The sequence below is a fragment of the Narcine bancroftii genome, chromosome 1 (assembly GCF_036971445.1).
Source record: "Narcine bancroftii isolate sNarBan1 chromosome 1, sNarBan1.hap1, whole genome shotgun sequence".
Classification (NCBI taxonomy): Eukaryota; Metazoa; Chordata; class Chondrichthyes; order Torpediniformes; family Narcinidae; genus Narcine; species Narcine bancroftii.
In genome coordinates this window covers 149318740-149341456 of record NC_091469.1, presented here as the reverse complement: position 1 = coordinate 149341456, position 22717 = coordinate 149318740, and the positions used below count along the sequence as shown (strand labels likewise).

The following is a 22717-nucleotide window of genomic DNA, read 5'->3' as shown; positions in this document are numbered from 1 at the left end:
TCAAGGCCTAGACCTTCTCTGACACATCTTTCCCCGTTCTGAATCTGTTCCCATCTTAGGAGCCTGATATAACCCACTGAATACAGCACCCATCTTGACTCCTCCTCCTCACACCCTGGCTTCTAATGACACCACCCCTTTCTTTCAGCTTCTGCCATTCTACTGCATCAGTGCTCATGATGCGACTTTCCAATCCAGGACATCCAAAATTCCTCAAGTAAAGAACACAGATGCTGAAGTAACTCAGCAAGTCTCGAAGGGTCCATATGAGATAAAGATAAATCACCATGGTTTCGGGCCTGAGCTCTTACTACAATCACAGGCACCAGAGAGTTTTGTGTTTCAATCCAAAATGTCCTCCCTCAGGAAGCATGACCGTCCTCCCCTCTGTGGCTGATGGCTCTGTCAGCATCACTAGATCACCCAGGTTCAGATGGAAGTCACAACCATTCTTTTCTTTGAACAGCCAGTATTAAATCTTTATTGTAATAAAAAAACGATAACACTCAATCTTCAAAATAATACAAATTGAAAATTCTAGTAGCTGATGCAGTCAACTTGTTGATACATTGCCATGGCGCCACCATCTTCTCTCAGCAGGCTTCAACCTTTCAGTTGGTCTAAATCGTCCCATTTTCTGTTGGCCAAATGGACTTCAATGATCTCAGCAAAGAGGTGGCGTTTCAAGAGCTTGTAGGCGAGAGGTAACAACTGTCGCACTATTTTGTGAAAATACTGCAAAAGAGGAAAGAGTCTTGGTTTAACTGACACTGGACAACAGTTTCCCCCCCACCCCCCCAGACCGTTTGATTCTTGGAAAAAAAAGTAGATTATGGTAGACAACTTCAAGCTGAACACAAAGCTAATTTCAGATTTGCTGTATCACGTAGGAAGTTGGAGAAACACAAAATGAACTTTTACTGAATTTAACACGATCACGCCAACACATTGCATTAGTTCAACTGACCTAAACATGTTTTGCCATTGATTTTCATTTGTACATCTCTTGCCTCTCGTGCCAGCGTTCAACAATAGTCGGCCAGCACTGACGGATTCCAGTTGCCCTGATACCCTGGTGAAACCTTTCGCCATGTTCGTCACTGGCTGCACCAGGATCAGCGGGGAAGAAGTCCAAGTGCAGATGCAGGAAATGAATTTTCAATGGCGCGCTGCACGTCATGGATTCGTATGCTTGAAGCGGGTTGTCAATCAGCGGGATGTCGTTTGGCGCTCTGTAGTTGCCAAGAAAATTCTCAAGATCTTGAAGCCTGTGCAGGCCTCAGACAACATTTGTGTAGCACCTGCACTGAGCGCATGTCCAGGCGTACTTGGACTGACCAAAACAGCTTGCAGAGCATTAGGCATTTGGAAGGTAAACTCACAAGTTTTAAAAAAACATCCTCTTGAAAACACGAGTAGATGAATGATGGAATCCAACACCAGTTAATGGAAAAATGGGGAGAATAAAAGCGGTTGGGGGAGGATTAGTGTAAACGGTTCTTGATGGTTGGTATAGGCCTGTTTCCATGCTGTATTATCTCTCTGTTTAGGACACTTGCGTCTTGAGTCAATAATTTCCTGACAGCAAGTGCCACAACTTGGGACTTCAGGTTACCAGGAATGAGGCACCCACTATTTTGAGACTAACTGGTTCTTGATTAGTTGGGTCATCAAAGGTTATTGGGGGTAGTGGGGAGAAGGGAGGGCAGCCTGATAGGGAAAATGGATCAGCTCACAATTGAATGGCGAGGTAGACTCAATGGGCTGAATGGCCTATTTCTGCTCCTATTTCTTATAAATACAGTAGACTGCAGTGGTGCTGGGCTTGAGGGCCAGCCTAAGCTCTGGGCTCAAGTCCTGCAGTGGAACTTCTGACAAACTGTTTCAAAATAAGTTCACCGAATGAGATCCAGTTCCAGCAAAGACCGACTTTCTCCATGTTACCTTAAGGTTTCCCAGCAGAATTGGCAGATTACAACTTTCGTCTCTTGGTAACCAATCAATGTTAACCAGCAGTAATGTGGAGAAGGCAATGATACAGTGTGTGCTCCTCAAATTGAATCATCTCCGTTGGTTCATATTGCAACAATCTTCACAATGGCTTGAGCTTTTTAGTTCTTCCCTTTAAAATACCATGATTGACAGTTAATTAAGTATAATTCACACTCCATGCAATCACATCTAGCTTCCAGGTATCTCAGAGAACACCCAGGCATCTTGGAAGCACTGCCCAGGAAACAGTGCAATAGCTTCCAGGTATCTGAGAACACCCAGGCATCTTGGAAGCACTGCCCAGGAAAAAGTGCAATGGCTTCCAGGTATCTCAGAGAACACCCAGGCACTTTGGAAGCACTGCCCAGGAAACAGTGCAATGGCTTCCAGGTATCTCAGAGAACACCCAGGCATCTTGGAAGCACTGCCCAGGAAACAATGCAATAGCTTCCAGGTATCTGAGAACACCCAGGCATCTTGGAAGCACTGCCCAGGAAAAAGTGCAATGGCTTCCAGGTATCTCAGAGAACACCCAGGCATCTTGGAAGCACTGCCAAGGAAACAGTGCAATGGCTTCCAGGTATCTCAGAGAACAACCAGGCATCTTGGAAGCACTGCCCAGGAAACAGTGCAATGGCTTCCAGGTATCTCAGAGAACACCCAGGCATCTTGGAAGCACTGCCCAGGAAACAGTGCAATGGATTCCAGGTATCTCAGAGAACACCCAGGTATCTTCGAAGCACTGCCCAGGAAACAGTGCAATGGCTTCCAGGTATCTCAGAGAACACCCAGGTATCTTGGAAGCACTGCCCAGGAAACAGTGCAATGGCTTCCAGGTATCTCAGAGAACACCCAGGCATCTTGGAAGCACTGCCCAGGAAACAGTGCAATGGCTTCCAGGTATCTCAGAGAACTCCCAGGCATCTTGGAAGCACTGCCCAGGAAACAGTGCAATAGCTTCTAGGTATCTCACCCAGGCATCTTGAAAGCACTGCCCAGGAAACAGTGCAATAGCTTCCAGGTATCTCAGAGAACACCCAGGTATCTTCGAAGCACTGCCCAGGAAACAGTGCAATGGCTTCCAGGTATCTCAGAGAACACCCAGACATCTTGGAAGCACTGCCCAGGAAACAGTGCAATAGTTTCCAGGTATCTCAGAGAACACCCAGGCATCTTGGAAGCACTGCCCAGGAAACAGTGCAATGGCTTCCAGGTATCTCAGAGAACACCCAGGCATCTTGGAAGCACTGCCCAGGAAACAGTGCAATGGCTTCCAGGTATCTCAGAGAACACCCAGGCATCTTGGAAGCACTGCCCAGGAAACAGTGCAATGGCTTCCAGGTATCTCAGAGAACACCCAGGCATCTTGGAAGCACTGCCCAGGAAACAGTGCAATAGCTTCCAGGTATCTCACCCAGGCATCTTGAAAGCACTGCCCAGGAAACAGTGCAATAGCTTCCAGGTATCTCAGAGAACACCCAGGCATCTTGGAAGCACTGCCCAGGAAACAGTACAATGGGAGATCAAATATTTAAGGCAAGTTTTTTTTCCCCCCTCATCTTGACCCTTAGGGATGAGTTAAATTTGTGGGGAATTAGGATGGAAAAGAAATGGGATCGTTATTTGAGGATGTTCCCCTTGAATCTCCTGGAAAAAGCCATCAACCTCACCCAGTTCTGGGGAAAAAGGGAAGGCCTCTGTAATTGTACTGGTGGGAAAGTGGGCATCACACTCATGTCCGCTCTTTATTGTCTGTCCAGTTTTCCACCAGTCCAAGTCTTGGAAGACAGAGCTATGGTGTTGTCAGGTTGGGAATCCCCACCATTTTGACCCAGTGATGCCAAATTGGTTGCTTCACTATCTGGTATGGAGGTCCCAGGACAGGAAGAGGCTACAGAGCCACCAACCTTCCCATTAGGGACACTGACAAGAGGCGGTGCCTCCAGAAAGCAATCTCCATCATCAAGGACCTTCACCACCCCGGCCATGCCACCTTCACACTCCTACCCTCAGGAAGGACGTACAGGAGCCCAAGGACACACAATGTTACTAAAGCTTCTTCCCCAACCCAATCAGATTTCTGAATGGACAATGAACCTTTAGACACTACCTCACTTGTTTCCTCTTTTTGCACTATTTATTTTTTAACTCCTACATTTATGGAATTGTAACTTATACCAATGTTTGCGCCAGTAATTGCACAGTTTTGCAGGTGAAAAGCAAAACATTTTGTGAGACACATTTATAACAATAAACCTGATTCGGATACTTCTGCATGCAGGTCTCCATGACCCACGTTAAGTGGCCCGATCTGAACCACCCATTCAGATGTACTTATTTGTTCAGCAGGTACAAACAACACGGACCTAGCCAGCACTTATTTGGCAAGACAGCTTCAGCGATGGGCCTGGAGTTAACTATGCGCTTCATCAGGTTAGGGTGACCAGCTTCTTCCCTGAAGGATACCAGTGAACCAATCATTCCATCCCCTTTAGCAACTATCCAATAGACGCAGTCACCATTACTTATTCCAACATTTTATCTCAGTTATTTAATTACTCCAGTTGGGGCAGCGCAATGCTATTACAATGCCAGTGATCCGGGTTCGAATCCAGTGTTGCAGTTTGTAAATTCTCCCCGTGTCTGCGTGCGTTTCCTCTGGCTTCCTCCCTCCCTTCAAAACCATACAGAGGTTAGATTTATAGATTTCAGATTTATTGTACATACAACCCTGAGACTCCATTTTCCTGTGGGCACGGCAGAATTACCACTAATTGGTAGTGCCAAAGATAAACAGTACATAGCGTAATCATGTAAACAAAGAACTAGAAACAGAATGTAAACAAACTGACTGTGCATTACAGAGAGAACAAAAAGAAAATCAATAAAGTGCACAAGTAAGAGTCCTTAAAATGAGTCTTTGATTAAATTTGTTGTTGAGTCTGATGGTGGAGGGGGAGCAGCTGTTCCTGAACCCTGGTGGTGCAGGTCTTGTGGGACCAATACCTCTTTCCTGATGGCAACAGAGAAGAGAGCATGTGCTGGGTGGTGTGGGTCTGTGATGATTGCTGCTGCCCTCTGACAGTAGTGATCCTTGTAGATGTTCTCGATGGTGGGGAGGGTTTTGCCTGTGATGTCCTGGGCTGTGTCCACTACCTTTTGGAGGGCTTTATGCTCAGGGGTATGTATTGGTGTCCCCGTACCAGGCAATGTTGCAGCCGGTCAGCCCACTTTCCACCACACATTTGTAGAAATTTGCCTGGGTTTCTGGTGTCATACCAAACCCCCGCAAACTCCCGAGGAAGTAGAGCCGCTGATGCGCTTTCTTCAGGATGCCATTAGTGTGTTGGGTCCAGCAAAGATCCTCCAAGATAGTGAGTCCCAAGAACTTAAATTTGCTCACCCTCTCCACATTTGATTCCCCCAGTGCTCACTGGATCGTGCACCTCTGGCTTTTCTTCCCTCCCGTCAACAATCAGTTCCTTAATTTTGGTGACATTATTGTTGCACCATTCAGCCAAGTTTTCACTCTCCATCCTGTATGTTGACTCATTTCTTTCCTTTATACAACCTACTGCTGTGGTATCATCAGCAAATTGGTCGACAGTGTTATTGTCGTACCGAGTCACACAGTTGCAAAGTGAGTAGAGCAGGGGGCTAAGAACACAGCCCTGGGCTAAGAACACAGCCATCTGGTCCTGATGGGAGATTGTGGAGATGTTCTTTCCAATCCTCACTGATGGTGGTCGTAGGTTAAGTGGGTAACTTAATTGGGCGGCACAGGCTCGTTGGTCGAACAGGTCTGTTACCAGGCTGTATGTCTAAACAAAAGCATTTCCAGCTGCTATTGTGGGATTCAAACACCTATCACCCGACCAATAAAGTGCAACAAACCAGTCCATTGATTTAACCACGAGGCTAATTCCACCACCCAACCCGAAAAGGCTAGATGGAATTTTGGGTGGGGGGGGGCTTCTGTGTGGATGAAGCCTTCACTTCAACCAGGGCTGCATTCACCCCTTTGATTTCCCCACACATTTCAAGCATGACTGAACCCACGTAACTACTCACATGTGATCCGTAACAGAAGAGGTCGATCCCAAGTTCATATCCCATGCCATAGTCACATTCATCATTTGCAAATTGAATGTAGGTGATTATCTCTTGGATGGGGGCAAAGGCTTTGATCCGAGCTTCATCCGTGGGAGCTTCTACGATGGCTTTGCATATTTCTTTAAGGCTTCCTTTTTGGAGGAAGAGAAGAGACCCTGGTTACTTCAACACTTTTATCTTGCTCCTATTTTCCACAAGAAATATGAGCAGGAGTGGGCTGTTTGCCTTCATGGGTGCAAGGGGACGGTGGAGGGGGAGATCCTCAAAAGGTCGCCCGAGATGCGGAGGGGTGAGCCTGGAAATGGCTACCATGGGAGGCTGTGGAGGCCAAGTCATTGGGTGTACAGTAAAAGTCCTAAAATCCAGATTGCTCGGGGATTGGGTTGATCCAGATTTTCAGGATGCTCTGGCAGGACATCTGTGATGCTTGTGCAATGCACGCACTCACGCAAAAGCCAAGTTTTCTAGCCGCCGGACTCTCAGGTGATCTGGATTTCTGGCATCCAGATTTTCGGACTTTTACTGTATTCATGGGAGGGTCTGAATAGTCAGTAGATCAAATATTTTGGGGAGAAGGCAGAGGAGTGGGGCTGAGTGGGTCAGCTCGTGACAGAGCAGAATCGACAGGCCAAATGGCCTACTTCTGCTCCTATATGGTCTTTAAGAATGGTCTGTTTGGTTACTTGAATCACACAGGAACAAAAGGTAGGCCCAAATGCTGGTCAGATGGGTATGTTACGGTCAGCCTAGACAGGGTGGGATGAAGGTTGTGTGACTCTCTTTCTTACCTCTTTTACACAGCAATTCCATTTAATTGGCATGTTAAAGCCAGCTCAGGTCATTCACACTGAACCAAGAAAAGCTGGTCAGTGAGACCATTTACACAGGGACCTGGCATCCCATTGCAAAAGGAGGCCAAAATACAACACATCCAAAGATTTGCTGGTGGGCAGAGCAAGCTTCTCATAAGGGTGAATGGCAGGTGAATCTGAGGGAAATTAATGAAGACACTGGGTTAATGGACAGCAAGCGGGAGAATGGGATTGATCTGAGAGTTAGGACAGACTCAAAGGGTTGAATGGCCTCTTCTATACAATTAGAAATATAAAATATTGGTTTAGACTGGTGAAGTAAACAACATGGCAGATTTGGTTGGTATGCACTCCTGAGTCACCCTGTTGGACACAGGCCATGGGCTCTTGGCAACTTGCGACTGAAGGACCTGCACGGAGGCTGGCTCGTGGGAGCCAGGTATCAGAACAGGGATTCGAGAGGGTGCTGTGGACAAGAAGGGCTCCCAAAAAGGCCTCGGAGGCCTTCTGATTATACATGTGGAGCTCGGGTTGCTGATGCAGAGGCTGTGGGAGAATCCTCGGACATGCGGTGTCGCTCAAGGGACTGGCTTTTGCTACTTTCTCCTACGGTTAGAGGCGCCACTGCCGGGCAGACCTGATGGCGGCTCTTCGTTTGGCCTTTTGGCAAACAAAAGTTGAAGTATATCATGTACTTTGCATTTTTATGTATTATTTCACGGCAACAAAAGGAGCCTTGGAAAAGGGTTACCATGGCTTCAGAAACACTCCTCATTCGTAAATATTTTCAATAACTCTGAACAGAAAAAAGATCTACAGGGGCAGGCGAACAAATAAAATTGCCAGATCACAAAGTCCTGCCCACGTTCAGCGGAACAAAACGTGTGACAGCATGATAATCACTGTGGCCTTTCCCAGGTTTGGGCTCGAGATAATCTGAAACCTATATTCTCGGGCACAATGGCTGTGCAAGTGGATACCAGAAGCTGGGGAGTATTCATAGTCTCTAGAGTCTCCCACCCAGTCCCATGGTTGGAAGAAGAATGCTGAGTTGAACACCATGCTGTGTGGTCAATGGAAACCGCCCGATGAAACAGTGGGTGTACAGATATTGTCGCTTTAATATATCATAAAACTCGTTTAAATTAATTAACTTATTACCTTTTGCCATCGTGGTTTATTTTGTGATACTAATGAAGTTTTTCTTAACAAGGTGACCTGGTGGACCCTACCACAGTGCCAGTGACCTGGGTTCAAATCAGACTCTATGGAGTTTGCAAGTTCTCCCCACGTTTGCGTGGTTTCCTCTGGGTTCTCCCCGCATTTGCGTAGTTTCCTCTGGGTGCTCTGGCTTCCTCAAGAACGTACGGGGCAGTAGGCTAATTGGGGTATTTAGGGCTGGAAGGAGTGAAACACAAAAATCTGTAGGCTGCTGGAGGAACTCGCTGGTCTCGCACTAAAGATAATATCACCGGCGATTCTGGCCCGAGCCCTTATCAAGGTATGGAAGTATTCGTGGGTCGGAAGGGCCTGTAGGTCTAAATTTATACATTTAAAAAGTACCTGATTGGCTGCAGCAGCTACAAATGTCAATGTCTACTGTAGGTGTAATAACAATAAAATTTATCTCTTAAATTCTGATGCATTTATCGACCATCTCTGCAGAAAATGGAGAAGGTTTAGATCATTTTTCTTTCAATGCCTTGCATTCTGGTGATTTTAACAGGGAGCTTGGACTGCAATCCTTGAGGGAGGGGTCGCAGATTCCTTCTGCAGAAGAGCAGGAAGTCGTTGCAACGTGATTTTAATCTCTTACCCTGCGCCACAAATTACTTTGCAGCACGTCAAGATGGGCCTGTTTGGGGTGGGTGGTCTGTTCACAGAACAAGTCATACATCACAAGAAAACAGAATCCAAAGTTATCTGAACACAAACTTAAGAAAACAAAGTTAATACAAGCACTCACTCAACAAATGCAAATGTTTAGATTTGGAGTATTGTGTGCTTACAGTTTGAAGGATGTGATTGGAGTGGAAAGAGTGCAGAGGAGACTCATCAAGAACGTTGCCTAGATTGGAGGATATACACCACGATAATAGGCCATTTTGGCCCATGAGTCCGTGCAGCCCAATTTACACCAATCAGTCTATAACCCCTGGTCTGTTTCGAATGGGGCTCCCGGGGAAAATCCACGCAGACATGGGGAGTACGTACCAACTCCTTACAGACAGCGTGGGATTCGAACACAAATCCCGATCACTGGCGCTGCAAAGGCCGTGTTGCCTCTTACGGTGAGTGATTGGACAGGCTAGGTTTGTTTTACCCAAGAGTGTAGAAGGCCGAGGCGTGACCTGAAAGAGGGAGATTATGATGAATACAGACAGAGTAAACGCAAGTAGGCTTTTTCCACTGAGGTTAGGTGAGATACAAACCAGGGAACATTATTGAAAGGTGAAAACGGAGACTAGTGGGAGCGAGGAACGAGCTGTCAGCTGAAGAGGTGAATGCAGGCTCAGTTTTATGATTTAAGAAAAAATTGGACAGATACATGGATGGAAGGAGTATGGACTGGGTGCAGGTCAGTAGGACTAGGCAGAAAATTGTTCAGCACAGTCTGGAAGGGCTGAAGGGCCCGTTTCTGTGTTGTAATGTTCTAAGGTTTGATAAAATGACAAGTTAGAGGGAAGAATGTGAGAATATTCTCTTCCACAGTGGGGACATGAACATCTAGAGGGCAGTTTTCAGCCAAAGGGAAGGAGTTTTAAAGGAAAATTGACAGGAAAGTGTTTTTTTTTAAAAAAAGTGGTTGATATCTGGAATGCAATGCCAGAGGCAGGGTGGAGACATATATTTAAGACACATTAAGAAAGACACCTTACACAGGTGAGGCAATAGAAGGGCAAACGAGATTGGTGTAGATTGGCAAAACAGTCCACAGGAACGGGGTGGGCCGAAGGGCCTGTTGCTGAGCTGTACAACACGACGACTCCGCTGTGTATTCTAAATTGAATCAACAGGGGAAGGGGTAAGTAATCAATACCAACGCACCGTCCGTCTCAGGAAGCTCTCTGTAACCCACTCCGCTTTTATCTATTGGAACCACCAAGCCTGCTCTGTGGAACGTTTTCGTGGCAACCTGGAAATAAAAGATAGATGTAGCTGTGTTGTAAAAATATACAGTAAAACCCCAGGTATCCAGAATTCAAGCCACCAGCAAAAAAAATTTAGAGGTAAATAAACTTTAAAATTTAAAACAAATACAAGTTTAAATTTGTAAAAGTAAATTCTTTCTGAAGTAACATAAACCTTTGATGGAGATGGGAGCAAATATTCACCCAGCGGAGGGCCTTGGTCGGGCTTTGCTCATGGCAGCTGTTTGAATAAAGTTGTGTTTGAATAAATGGCGTCGCCCAGAATGAAGAGCTGGATGATGCCACTCGCTGTTAGGGTGACACTCTTCAAGTGTCTCCTTATCCCTGCTTAGTAAGAATTTCCCCAGTCAGAGGCTTTCTCGGTCAACTTGGGGGAGGGGGAGCTTTAATTATCGATAATGTTATTGTTCGTCTTTTAGGCGGCTCCGTGGAGGGAGCGGAACCTGTAGATGCAGCGATGGTTAAATGTTTTCAAAGAATGTAACTGAAAATAAAGATAAATGTTTTAAGGTTTATATATTAATGCAAGTTAAGTTTGATCAGTGTAATTACAGTGTAGTTTTTTTATCTGTTAAACTGTTTATTCTTAGTGCAGGTGTATTAGTTAGACATTGTAAAAGCAAGTCTCAAGCAAGCGGAAAATTCACTTATCCGGCATCTACCAGTTCCCATAGGTGCTGGATTTCAGGGGTATTACTGTAAATAGAGGCAAAACTATAGCCACAAGTTTGACTATTCACCCACTGAACAAGTATCAACTGCGTTGACCATTTGCGAGGTGTTTTAATCGGAATTAAAACAACTTATCTGTAGCTCAAGTAAACACACAATGCTGGTATTTAATAACCAATGTTTCAGGCTTGACTGCTCACCAAGGTATTAGCTGTAGATTATTTGTTGGAGACAATAATAGCACAATGAAAGCAGGGACTAACTAAAGAACTCACTGATCCAAGTTCTCCCCGTAACTGCCTGGATTCATTACAGCAGTGCTCGGATTTCACTTCACGATGCCAAGAGGTGGAGGCATGTTGGCTACCTGCCCACTGTAGAGTGGCATTGGTGAGTGGCTGTGCGGGGGAGTTGAGGGGAAAATAGGTCCCAGGGAAAATCACTGGGGAATTAGACCAAAAGGAGATAAACAGGAAAGTCTACAGAAGCCGGGGTCGAGTATAATTCAGAAACCTGCTGGAGAAACTCAGCAAGTAATGCAGCATCTACAGGAAGAAAAGGGTAACCAACAATTCAGGCCTGGGTATTAATTAACAAAAACAGGGAGGCACCTGAACAAGAAGGTAGGGGAAGGGGGAGAAGGAGGAGCACAGGCTAATAGGCAGGAGGTCATCTAAGTGTGTACAGGTGGGAAAGTAGAAGAGTAAAAAGCAGAGAAGGGCTAGGTGGAGAGGGTAGCTTTCTGCTGGAAGGAAGGAAAGAGGGAGGGACGCTGGAGAGAAGGAGACAAAGGGAAGGAGAGAGTCGGGGGGTGGGATTCAACAGAAAATGGTGACGTGGATGTTAATGCCGTCTGCTTGGAGACTGCCCAGGTGAAACCACGCAACTTGTGGTTTGGCAGTGCACGAGGCCATGGACAGGCACGTCGGGGTGGCCATGGTGGTTGGTCATTGGGAGGTCCTTGCTTCAACTGGACATGTTTGGAATGGGACTGCTCTCCCAGCTCCCAAGGACTGTGGACAGAAATGGACTTCCTTCAAAATTGTACAGAAGCATGGAAAAATCAAAGGGAAGGGGTGGGGGAGGGAAGTGGGGAGATGGCCAGGGTTCAATCCAATAAACTGACGAGCAGCGTCCATTTCAAGTGGAGGCTTTCCACTGTAGCAACTGCTAAATGCATGCTGCACGAACAATAAAGAGGACACACACAATGGTTTTTAGCAAAGAATCTCCGTGTTATTTCTTCCAACCAACTTGTTCCTCCCAGCCAACCACACACGATCATACCCCACTCTTCCTGATACGCCCCTGCCCCACAGGTGACCGCTATGCTCTTCCATGCTCCCTGTACCAAGCATCGCCATTGATGTATCATCGGTGAGGACTAACCCTATGCATAGCCTGCATGAGTGCACAACAGCAACACTACCCCACCGGATTCCCAAATGAGCTCACTCATTGGCGGCATCTGAGACACTGCTGCTTTTGCCATCCCTACACGCCCTTCCAGGCCACGTTGGAGACCAATGGCCCACTGTGGTGGGCTGGAAATCACATCAACCCACATGTGCTGAGGTGCGACAGTGTGGATTGTGGAGGGTCATGTGACCTCTCTGTCTGGAGCCTAATCAGAATGTGGATTGTGGAGGGTCATGTGTCAGTAGCCACCTCACCTGCTTATCAAAATCAAGCCCTGGCCAAAGGTTAGCACACATCTGGCCCCTTTATTCATCGCGTCGATACCTGGGCCAAATTCCCCAGCTGACGGCATTATAAACCCCACCACATGTGTACCATCTGCCTCTATTTTCTTCTGGAACAAACCCTAGTTCCACTCAAGGTTGTGAACCATGGGCGATGCTGATAAGTCTTTGGCAAGGTGCGTGCAGATAAAGGGTTGGGAGCCGTGTATTGTGTGTCTAGAATTAACTGTCCCAAGTTTACGGTAGTTAAGAGCTGTGCCTGTACTATATCAAGGGATGGCACAGATTGTATGTTGTAACTTGATTATAAAACTTTCTATCTGAGTGTTTGTGAGTGTGTTGTTTAATCCAGCGAGTGTATGTGTCTTATTCCTGTTGCGTGCAAATAAAAATCTCTGCTTAGCCAGCCTGTGTTCAGACTTGTTGCTCTTTGAACTCGAACTTCTTTCTTCACACACAGAAGGCAACTGTCTAGTGGTCAATGAAATCTTGAGGGGCATTGATAATGGGAACGGTCACTGTCTTTTTCCCCGTGATGAAGATTGGTCCACTCTAGAGGGCAGTGATTTAAGGTGAGAGGGGAAAAGTCTGAGGGGCATCTATTCCTCACAGAGGGCAGTGGGTATGTGGAACAAGTTGCCAGAGGAAGTGATAGAGGCGGGGGACAATTACATTTAAAAAAAACACCTGGACAGGTACGGGTACACAAAAGTTAAGAGAGATATGGGCCAGTAGTGTGAATGGTGAATGAGCATGTGACCTCTCTGCCTGGAGCCTAGTTGGAAGTTGCATCACCTGTCAATCAAGGTTGGACTCTACCCACCCATTAGTGCACACCTGATCACTGGCCCCTTTAAATCATTTACTGATTCCCTGGACCGGACACCCCAGCTTGCTGCACTGTAAAAGCCTTCCACGTGCAGCAGTTGATTCTCTTTGTTCCTTGGTCCTGACTACAAACGCTGTTCTACATCAGGTCATGAACTGTGGACACTGCTGGAGGGGTTATTGGTAAGGTGTGCATTACATTGAGCGTGGGACCATCATATTGTGTGAGAATACTTAGCATTGAGCCATACCCTGTAGAAACAGGTAATCAGGAGTCCCTGTATCGCAGTAGTTTTCAAACTTTTTCTTTCCACTCATGTACCAACTTAATTAATCCCTATGCCATCGGTGCTCTGTGATTAGTAAGGGATTACTCAAAGTGGTACGTGAGTGGGGAGGGAAGGTTGAGAATCACTGCTCTCGACCCAATTGTGACTGAAATATTTTGCTTGAGAAAAATTGTCATTGGCCCATTTCCTTTGGAGTCATGAAACCGTGCACGTAACGATTCAATGAGGTACGATTAAAACAGTGGTTTTCAAACTTTTTCTTTCCACCCACATACCACCTTAAGCAATCCCTTACTAATCACAGAGCACCGATGGCAGAGGGAATACTTAAAGTGGTATATGAGTGGAAAGAAAAAGTCTAAAAACCATTGATGTACAGCAAGAGTCTGCTAGTTACTGAATATTAGTGCGTGTGTGCAAAAGAGAGGGAGAGGGCATCCACTGGTATCGGAGATCGCTGTATCCGATGTGACTGCTTACAACGTTTAAAGTACCAAGTGTTGTTTTGTCCCTTCCGCATTACAATTTCCCCATGTGTGCAATAAAGATCATCCTTTGTTTGTTTAGCTTGTGTCTGGATTTGTTTTTCTGTGAACCCACTGACCTGATTAGATCACACACAACAGAGCCTACCAGCTCAGGTAGGCGACCTGCTTGGCATGGATAAGTTGGCCAATGGATCTGCTTTTGTACTGTGTCTTTCGCTAACTTGGGCAGGAGTTGCAAGGGATTTAACCTTAAATGCCAGTTATTAAATTCAGAAGCAGCTCTGGGAACTCGGTTAAAAACTCACCTTCCTGTCCCTCGCTTTCATTCCTTTAGTCCTCTGCTCGAGAGAATAATTTAATCTCTTCGCTACTGCTGTCAGTTTGTTCTCAAGTTCTTTCAGGACACTGCTCTGCCGTTTATTACTTCCTTCCTTTAGTCTTCGGCCAATAAGTAGGCTGATGCACCAAAATAAAGTGACAGGTTGGAAAGAGAAAACAGTTCAACTTCAAAAGGTGCTGCTAGAATTCCTGCACTCCCCCTCCATCAAAGAGGCAAACAAAAAAATGGAAGGTACCCAACCCTCACCAGGATGTTGGTTGCTGAATGCACTAACAGCCTGTATCTGTTGAGGAGAGGGGGAGGTGCAGAGAGACCTGGGTGATGCTGTGCATCAGTCTTTGAAAGTGGGCATGCAGGTACAGCAGGCGGTGAGGAAGGTGAATACTATATTGGCATTCATAGCAAGCGGATTTGAGTACAGCTGTACAGGGCCTTGGTGAGACCACACCTGGACTGCATGCAGTTTTGGTCTCCTTGAAGGACATCCTCGCCATGGAGGAGGTGCAGAGAAGGTTCACTGGACTGATACCAGGGATGGAAGGACTTGCATATGAAGAAAAGTTGGATAGACTAGGCTTGCATTCTCTAGAATTTAGAAGATTGAGGAGGGATCTTTTAGAAACATACAAAATTCTTAAGGGTTTAGACTGACTAGATGCAGGAAGGTTGTTTCAAATGATGGGAAAAACCAGAACAAGGGATCATAGTTTAAGGATAAAGGGAAAGTTTTTTTAGGACTGAGATGAGGAAAAGTTTCTTCTCTCAGAGGGTGGTGGATCTGCGGAATTCTTTGCCGCAGGAAGTAGTTGAGGCCGGTTCCCTGTTAATATTTAAGAGTAGGTTAGATTTGGCCCTTGTGGCTAAGGGGATCAGGGGGTATGGGGAGAAAGCAGGAAACGGGTACTGATCAGCCATGATCATATTGAATAGGCTTGAAGGGCTAAATGGCCAACTCCTGCACCTATTTTTCTATGTTTCTAAATGGAAGATTCAGACTATATCTTCTGCCCATCCCCGGGGAATCTCTCTCTGGAGATCCAGCTAAAGGAGGCTCTGAGGACCAAGATGCTCGAGCAGACACTTCCCTCTCATCCCCACAGTAGCGAGGTAAGCTGCCAAACCACTTGGCGATAAAGTATGGGGAAATAGATCGTGCTCCTGTTTTGCAGCTCTCCTGACACATCTGTGTTGAACTCTTACTCAATTCTTTGGGTTTAACCACAGAATCACTGGTGACCACGCCACCAACTGCTGGAGCTCCAAGCTTATGCTCTTCATGAAGCCACCCCTTAAAAGCAAACTCTGCGCCCAAACATCTGGCATCTGCCCCTAGTATGTCATGAAGCCACTTCTTAAAAACAACCTCTGCGCCCAAACCTCTGGCATCTGCCCAGAGGATGTTATGAAGCCATTCCTTAAAACCAACCTCTGCGCCCAAACCTCTGGCATCTGGCCCAAGGATGTCATGAAGCCACTTCTTAAAACCAACCTCTGCGCCCAAACCTCTGGCATCTGCCCCTAGGATGTCATGAAGCCACTCCTTAAAACCAACCTCTGCGCCCAAACCTCTGGCATCTGACCCAAGGATGTCATGAAGCCACTCCTTAAAACCAACCTCTGCGCTCAAACCTCTGGCATCTGCCCCGAGGATGTCATGAAGCCACTTCTTAAAACCAACCTCTGCGCCCAAACATCTGGCATCTGGCCCTAGGATGTCATGAAGCCACTCCTTAAAACCAACCTCTGCGCCAAACCTCTGGCATCTGCCCCTAGGGTGTCATGAAGCCACTCCTTAAAACCAACCTCAGCGCCCAAACCTCTGGCATCTGCCCCTAGTATGTCATGAAGCCACTCCTTAAAACCAACCTCTGCACCCAAACCTCTGGCATCTGCCCCTAGGATGTCATGAAGCCACTCCTTAAAACCAACCTCTGCGCCCAAACCTCTGGCATCTGGCCCAAGGATGTCATAAAGCCACTCCTTAAAACCAACCTCTGCGCCCAAACCTCTGGCATCTGCCCCTAGGATGTCATGAAGCCACTCCTTAAAACCAACCTCTGCGCCCAAACCTCTGGCATCTGGCCCAAGGATGTCATGAAGCCACTCCTTAAAACCAACCTCTGCGCCCAAACCTCTGGCATCTGCCCCTAGGATGTCATGAAGCCACTCCTTAAAACCAACCTCTGCGCCCAAACCTCTGGCATCTGCCCAAGGATGTCATGAAGTCACTCCTTAAAACCAACCTCTGCGCCCAAACCTCTGGCATCTACCCCTAGTATGTCATGAAGCCACTCCTTAAAACCAACCTCTGCACCCAAACCTCTGGCATCTGGCCCAAGGATGTCATGAAGCCACTCCTTAAAACCAACCTCTGCGCCCAAACCTCTGGCATCTACCCCTAGGATGTCATGAAGCCACTCCTTAAAACCAATCTGCGCCCAAACCTCTGGCATCTACCCCTAGGATGTCATGAAGCCACTCCTTAAAACCAATCTGAGCCTAAACCTTTGGCATCTGGCCCAAGGATGTCATGAAGCCACTCCTTAAAACCAACTTCTGCGCCCAAACCTCTGACATCTGCCCCTAGGATGTCATGAAGCCACTCCTTAAAACCAACCTCTGCGCCCAAACCTCTGGCATCTGCCCCTAGTATGTCATGAAGCCACTCCTTAAAACCAACCTCTGCACCCAAACCTCTGGCATCTGCCCCTAGGATGTCATGAAGCCACTCCTTAAAACCAACCTCTGCGCCCAAACCTCTGGCATCTGGCCCAAGGATGTCATGAAGCCACTCCTTAAAACCAACCTCTGCGCCCAAACCTCTGGCATCTGGCCCAAGGATGTCATGAAGCCACTCCTTAAAACCAACCTCTGCGCCCAAACCTCTGGCATCTGGCCCAAGGATGTCATGAAGTCACTCCTTAAAACCAACCTCTGCGCCCAAACCTCTGGCATCTACCCCTAGGATGTCATGAAGCCACTCCTTAAAACCAACCTCTGCACCCAAACCTCTGGCATCTGGCCCAAGGATGTCATGAAGCCACTCCTTAAAACCAACCTCTGCGCCCAAACCTCTGGCATCTGCCCCTAGGATGTCATGAAGCCACTCCTTAAAACCAACCTCTGCACCCAAACCTCTGGCATCTGCCCCTAGGATGTCATGAAGCCACTCCTCAAAACCAACGTCTGCGCCCAAACCTCTGGCATCTGGCCCAAGGATGTCATGAAGCCACTCCTTAAAACCAACCTCTGCGCCCAAACCTCTGGCATCTGGCCCAAGGATGTCATGAAGCCACTCCTTAAAACCAACCTCTGCACCCAAACCTCTGGCATCTGGCCCTAGGATGTCATGAAGCCACTCCTTAAAACCAACCTCTGCGCCCAAACCTCTTGCATCTGCCCCTAGGATGTCTTGAAGCCACTCCTTAAAACCAACCTCTTCGCCCAAACCTCTGGCATCTGGCCCAAGGATGTCATGAAGCCACTCCTTAAAACCAACCTCTGCGCCCAAACCTCTGGCATCTGGCCCTAGGATGTCATGAAGCCACTCCTTAAAACCAACCTCTGCGCCCAAACCTCTGGCATCTGCCCCTAGGATGTCATGAAGCCACTCCTTAAAACCAACCTCTGCGCCAAAACCTCTGGCATCTGCCCCTAGGATGTCATGAAGCCACTCCTTAAAACCAACCTCTGCACCCAAACCTCTGGCATCTGCCCCTAGGATGTCATGAAGCCACTCCTTAAAACCAACCTCTGCGCCCAAACCTCTGGCATCTACCCCTAGGATGCTGTGATCTGGTGGTCACTAAATGTCCTACAAAACAATTTGGGATATTTTACTCTCTTAAATCCACTATGATGAATGGAAATTCTTTGTATATTGCTCAGAGTGCAATTGGAAAGGAGGTTGAAATGGTGCAGTACTCAGTTATTAATCTAAAGGACAAACTAATGATCTGGGAAAGTGGGGTCAAATTACACAACTGAACAGTTAAGGCATTGAATTCAGCTTTTGAAGCTGCTGTAAAGGTGACCATGAGACTGTTGAAAAATCCAGTGAAGGCATGGGAAAAGAACTTGGAGGGATGAATCTGCAGTACACAAATGTGGAGATACACAGCAGGTCACACAGCATCTATAGGAAGGGTAGCCAACATTCTGGGCCTGAGCCCTTCATCGAGGTATCAACAAAAAAATGAGGGCAGACACCTGAATAAAAGGTTGGGGGTGGTGTGGGGGTGGAGGGGGAATGACGTGAGGGAGGAAGAAGCAAGCGGGAGAAGCACAGGCTAGAGATGGGAGGGTAGGAGAAAAAAAATAGCTGGGAAGTGATATGGAGGGGGAAGGGGTGGAGAGCAGCTGGAGGAAAGGCGAGAGAAGAATGGGGAAAGAGAGACACACACAGGGAGGGGTATAACATTAAAAAGTCAATGTTAATGCTGTCTGGTTGGAGAGTATCCAGACAGAATTCAAGGTGTCTTCTCTGGAAAGTGCAGGGATTAGTCAAAGTTCGTCAGCATGGCTTTGCTGAGGTGCGATCCGGTCTGACCAATCTGATTCCATTTTTAATTTTGATTCATGAAGTGCATTGAAGGAGGAGTGCAGTTGACACCACATGGATTTCAGCCTGAGAGACTTGTCCAAAAGGTCAGAACCCATGGAATCCAAGACAATTGGTAAATTGAATGCAAAGCTGAGTTGGTTACAGGAGATTAAAAAAACTATCACGCTATCCTTGCTTGGTGCCAATAGATTTTTCTTTGGATTGTGCTCTTTACGTGACTGATTTTTAAAAAAATGTTAAATTTAGACATACATTTAACAGGCCCTTTTTGGGCAAGGGTGGTCGTTTGTGAATTAAAGAGGCATTTCCTGGCCTCTCTGACCAATACCAGCTTTTTATTTCATGACTCAATTTTAACTTCCCAGTTCCGAAGTAGGATACAAGGCTTTCCCCCGGCTTCTTTGCCCAGGCTCTGGATGCATAACGGCAGTTCATTCCCAGCTTTCAAAGTCCTGTGGAGACAAGCCACACTTACCTGACTGAGCAGAACAAATTGTCTCCCATCGGAACCAGCAGGCAACCTTTCTTCGCTTCGCCAGCTGCTACAAACGCTGGCAACTCATGTGGGCTGTCCCTGCAATGAATACAAACACAGGGTATGGGGGGGAAAATGTCTAAAAGAAAATGGCAAGGCGCTGCCGGAGCTGCTGTAACGGCGGCACTGGTGCGAACCCATGGAAAGCAAGGAGCGGAGATACAGCGCTCCCGTGGGGGACCAACCACCCAGTCAACTGCCGTCAGCTCCGCACAGGCTTTGAACGGCCTGTTAAAGGAGGCGACAGTGGTTTTATTTAAAATCCCATGACTGCGAGCCTGCGGCTCCTCTGATCGGCAGCAGCTATGAGGGGTTGCGGACTCCAGGGGAGCGGAGGATTGGTGCTTGCACCAGAGAAAATATAGGGGTAAAGGATCCATTATTGTCACATAATACTACATTTAGAATGTAACATACATGAAATTCTTTAACTTTTGTCTAACGAAAGGCTGTCACAGAGAGTCGCAACTTTGTCCAGCGCCCCTCCCAGAAACCTATAGCACCTGTTGTTCTTAGGCGGTCTTCCCCCCACACCTGCCACAGGTACTGACCAGACGTGAGGCTGCTTAGCTTCCGAATTCAGACAATCTCATACTGATTCAGGCTATTAGGCTTCTAATATGGAGAGAAGATATGGGAAAATGGGGAGATCACCCCTGTCTGAGAAGGAGAAGCAGAGGAGATGGCCCACGGAACGCTGACCACAGCAGCAGATCAGTGAGCAGACCTGCGGCTGCAGAAGACACAGGCGGCGGTCTTCTGGCGACTCGAGGTGAGGAACCCATGCAGGCTGCTGGTGGCTGCGGATGAGGGATTCCCACCGGGCTGCGGTCTGCTGGAGACTGGCTGATGTGGTATTGGAACCGGGATGTGAGGGGGGTGCTGAAGGGCTCCTGATCGTGTCGGGGGTTTGGATCTGGAGCTCGGGCTGTGAGGGTGGTTTGGTCTGGACTCTTGTCAGCAGGAGTGCTGGAGGAAAATCCGCAAACACTCGGTGATTCTTGGGGGGGGGGGAGGAGCTCTCTTTTGCTTCTCTTTCCCTGACTGTAAGAGGCGCTTCAGGCAGTTTGGCCAATGGAGAATCTGTCACCCTTACAGGAGGCAAAAGCAATTTTGTGTAATATGTCACTTGTTTTATTACATGACAATAAATGGAATCTTGAATCACTTGGATAAATGCACCATCCAGGTCAAGTTAGCTTCCTTCACCTTCCGCAGCTGTATAAAACTTGGGTTCAGCCGCACTTGGGAGTACTGGCCGCCCCATTATAGGGAGGATGTGGAGGCTTTGGAAGAGATTTAGTAGATTGTTGCCTGCATCACAATCGCTGTTCTCGACCATTTTCTTTTGGCTATGGCTCCCTGAGGTCTCTGCTCAAAGTTTACAGGCCCCCCCCCCCTTCCCTGTGAAGCAGCCAAGTTTAGTTGGTTTCTTCCATTCTTCTCTCCTACCAAAAGTCTGTGGCCCCTGTTGAGAATGGCAGTATTGGAAGGTATGAGCTATGGGGAGAGATTGGTCAAACTTAGGTTGTTTTCTCCGGAGGCTGAGGGGAGACCTGATAGAAGTTGTTAACATCATGAGAAGGTGGACAGAATCTTTTTTCCACCAGGGTAAAAATATACAAAAAAAGAGGATATGCATTTTAGGTGGCAGGTGGTGAGAAGACGTGCAGGCCAAGGGATTTTTTTTAAAAAAAGAGGGAGTGATGGGTGCTTTGAACAGACCGCCAGGAGTAGTGGAAGCAATACAACAGTGGTGTTTAATGCCCATGGAGGGATGGGAATCAGGTGCAGGTAGAAGAGCTTTAATTTAATTCGGCATTACGTATAGGGCTCCTCAACTCATGATGGGGTTATGTCCCAGCAAACCCATTCAAGTCGAAAAAGAATTCCGCACCGTCCATTAAACCATTAACATGCGCAGCTGAAAGCACACTGGGCCTGACGAATGTTTGAAGCATTGAACTAAAATTAATTGCTGGACGGAGAGGAGGCTAAAGGGACAGGGTCATCAATTTCACTCTCATCTGATGATGCTCGAGAACAGCACATAGAACGCACTCCGTCATCAACATTTGTTGAAGGCACTGGGAGTGTGCTGTACGCTACTCTCGCCCGATGCTGCCATCGCCCAACATCGCAAGACAGTAGCAAACCGCGTATCGCAAGCGCGGGAACAGATCAGAATTTGAAACTGAAAGTACAGGTTAGAACCATCGTAACTTTGAAAAATGGTAAGTCAGACCATCACAAGTATGGGAGCCCCTGTATATATAGATATGGTGGGCTGTACTGGGCTATGTTCTTGGATATTCATCCTCTCCAACATGGCTGCAGTGTGTGGCACCCACAAAGTGCATCAAGGTCATTGACAGCATCTCGCAAACCGAAAACCTGTCACCTCGAACAGAGGGAGAAGGAGTCTACGAGCGTACAAACCTGATACATCCATGGAGTTCAGAAACACAGAGCTGGAGGAACTCAGCAGGGCTGGCAACATCTGTAGGGGGAGGAGTGGGGAGAATGGGCAGTGGACCATTCGGCTAGGTCGAGAGGGCTGAGACAGGCAGAATGGAAGGGGGAGGAATGGAGGAGGAGGGAAGGACGATGGTCAGATGGGAGAGAGGGAGGGGTGGAGTTGGGAGACAAAAGCGGAGAGTGATGGGTGGAAGCAGGCCCAACACCCCACTGCGCACAGTAATTGGATCATGGATCTCCTCCGCAATCTCCATCAGTACCAGAGCACCACAGGGCTACATTCTTAACCCCCTGCTCTACTCGCTCTACACCTATGACTGCGTGGCTTGGTACAACACCACCATCTACAAATTTGCTGTTGATAAATAGTGATGGATAGCATACAGGAGGGAGACTGAAAACTTGGTCGAATGGTGTAATAACAACAACCTCACACTCAATGTCACCAAAACCAAGGAGCTGATTGTTGACTTCAGGAAGGGAAAAGCAAAGGTTTATGATCCAGTGAGGTGGAGAGGTAAGTAAATTTAAGTTATTGGGAGTGACTACTTTGGAGGATCTTTCCCGGAACCAACACAAGAACATCAGCGCCTCTACCTCCTCAGGAATATGCAGAAACTGTTGACAAATTTCTGCAGACGTGTGGAGGAAAGCGTGCTGACCAGCTGCATCACAGTCTGGTATGGGGACATCATTACCCCCAAGTGTAAAGCCCTGCTAAAGGTAGTGGACACGACCCAGGAGATAACA

At 47.3% G+C, this 22717-nt stretch overlaps 1 protein-coding gene across 1 annotated transcript in view; it reads right to left on the bottom strand.

The window, feature by feature from the left end:
• Window positions 1–436: 436 nt before the first annotated feature.
• hpf1 (histone PARylation factor 1) overlaps window positions 437–22717 on the bottom strand; it is a 39502-nt gene continuing 17221 nt past the window's right edge. The window contains exons 4-8 of the mRNA XM_069941417.1: window positions 19430–19528; window positions 14356–14506; window positions 9966–10053; window positions 6064–6236; window positions 437–735 (exon numbers count right to left, since the gene is read on the bottom strand). Of these exons, the coding sequence (XP_069797518.1) occupies window positions 604–735; window positions 6064–6236; window positions 9966–10053; window positions 14356–14506; window positions 19430–19528 (643 nt within the window). The 3' untranslated portion in view covers window positions 437–603. The remainder of the gene's footprint in view (window positions 736–6063; window positions 6237–9965; window positions 10054–14355; window positions 14507–19429; window positions 19529–22717) is intronic.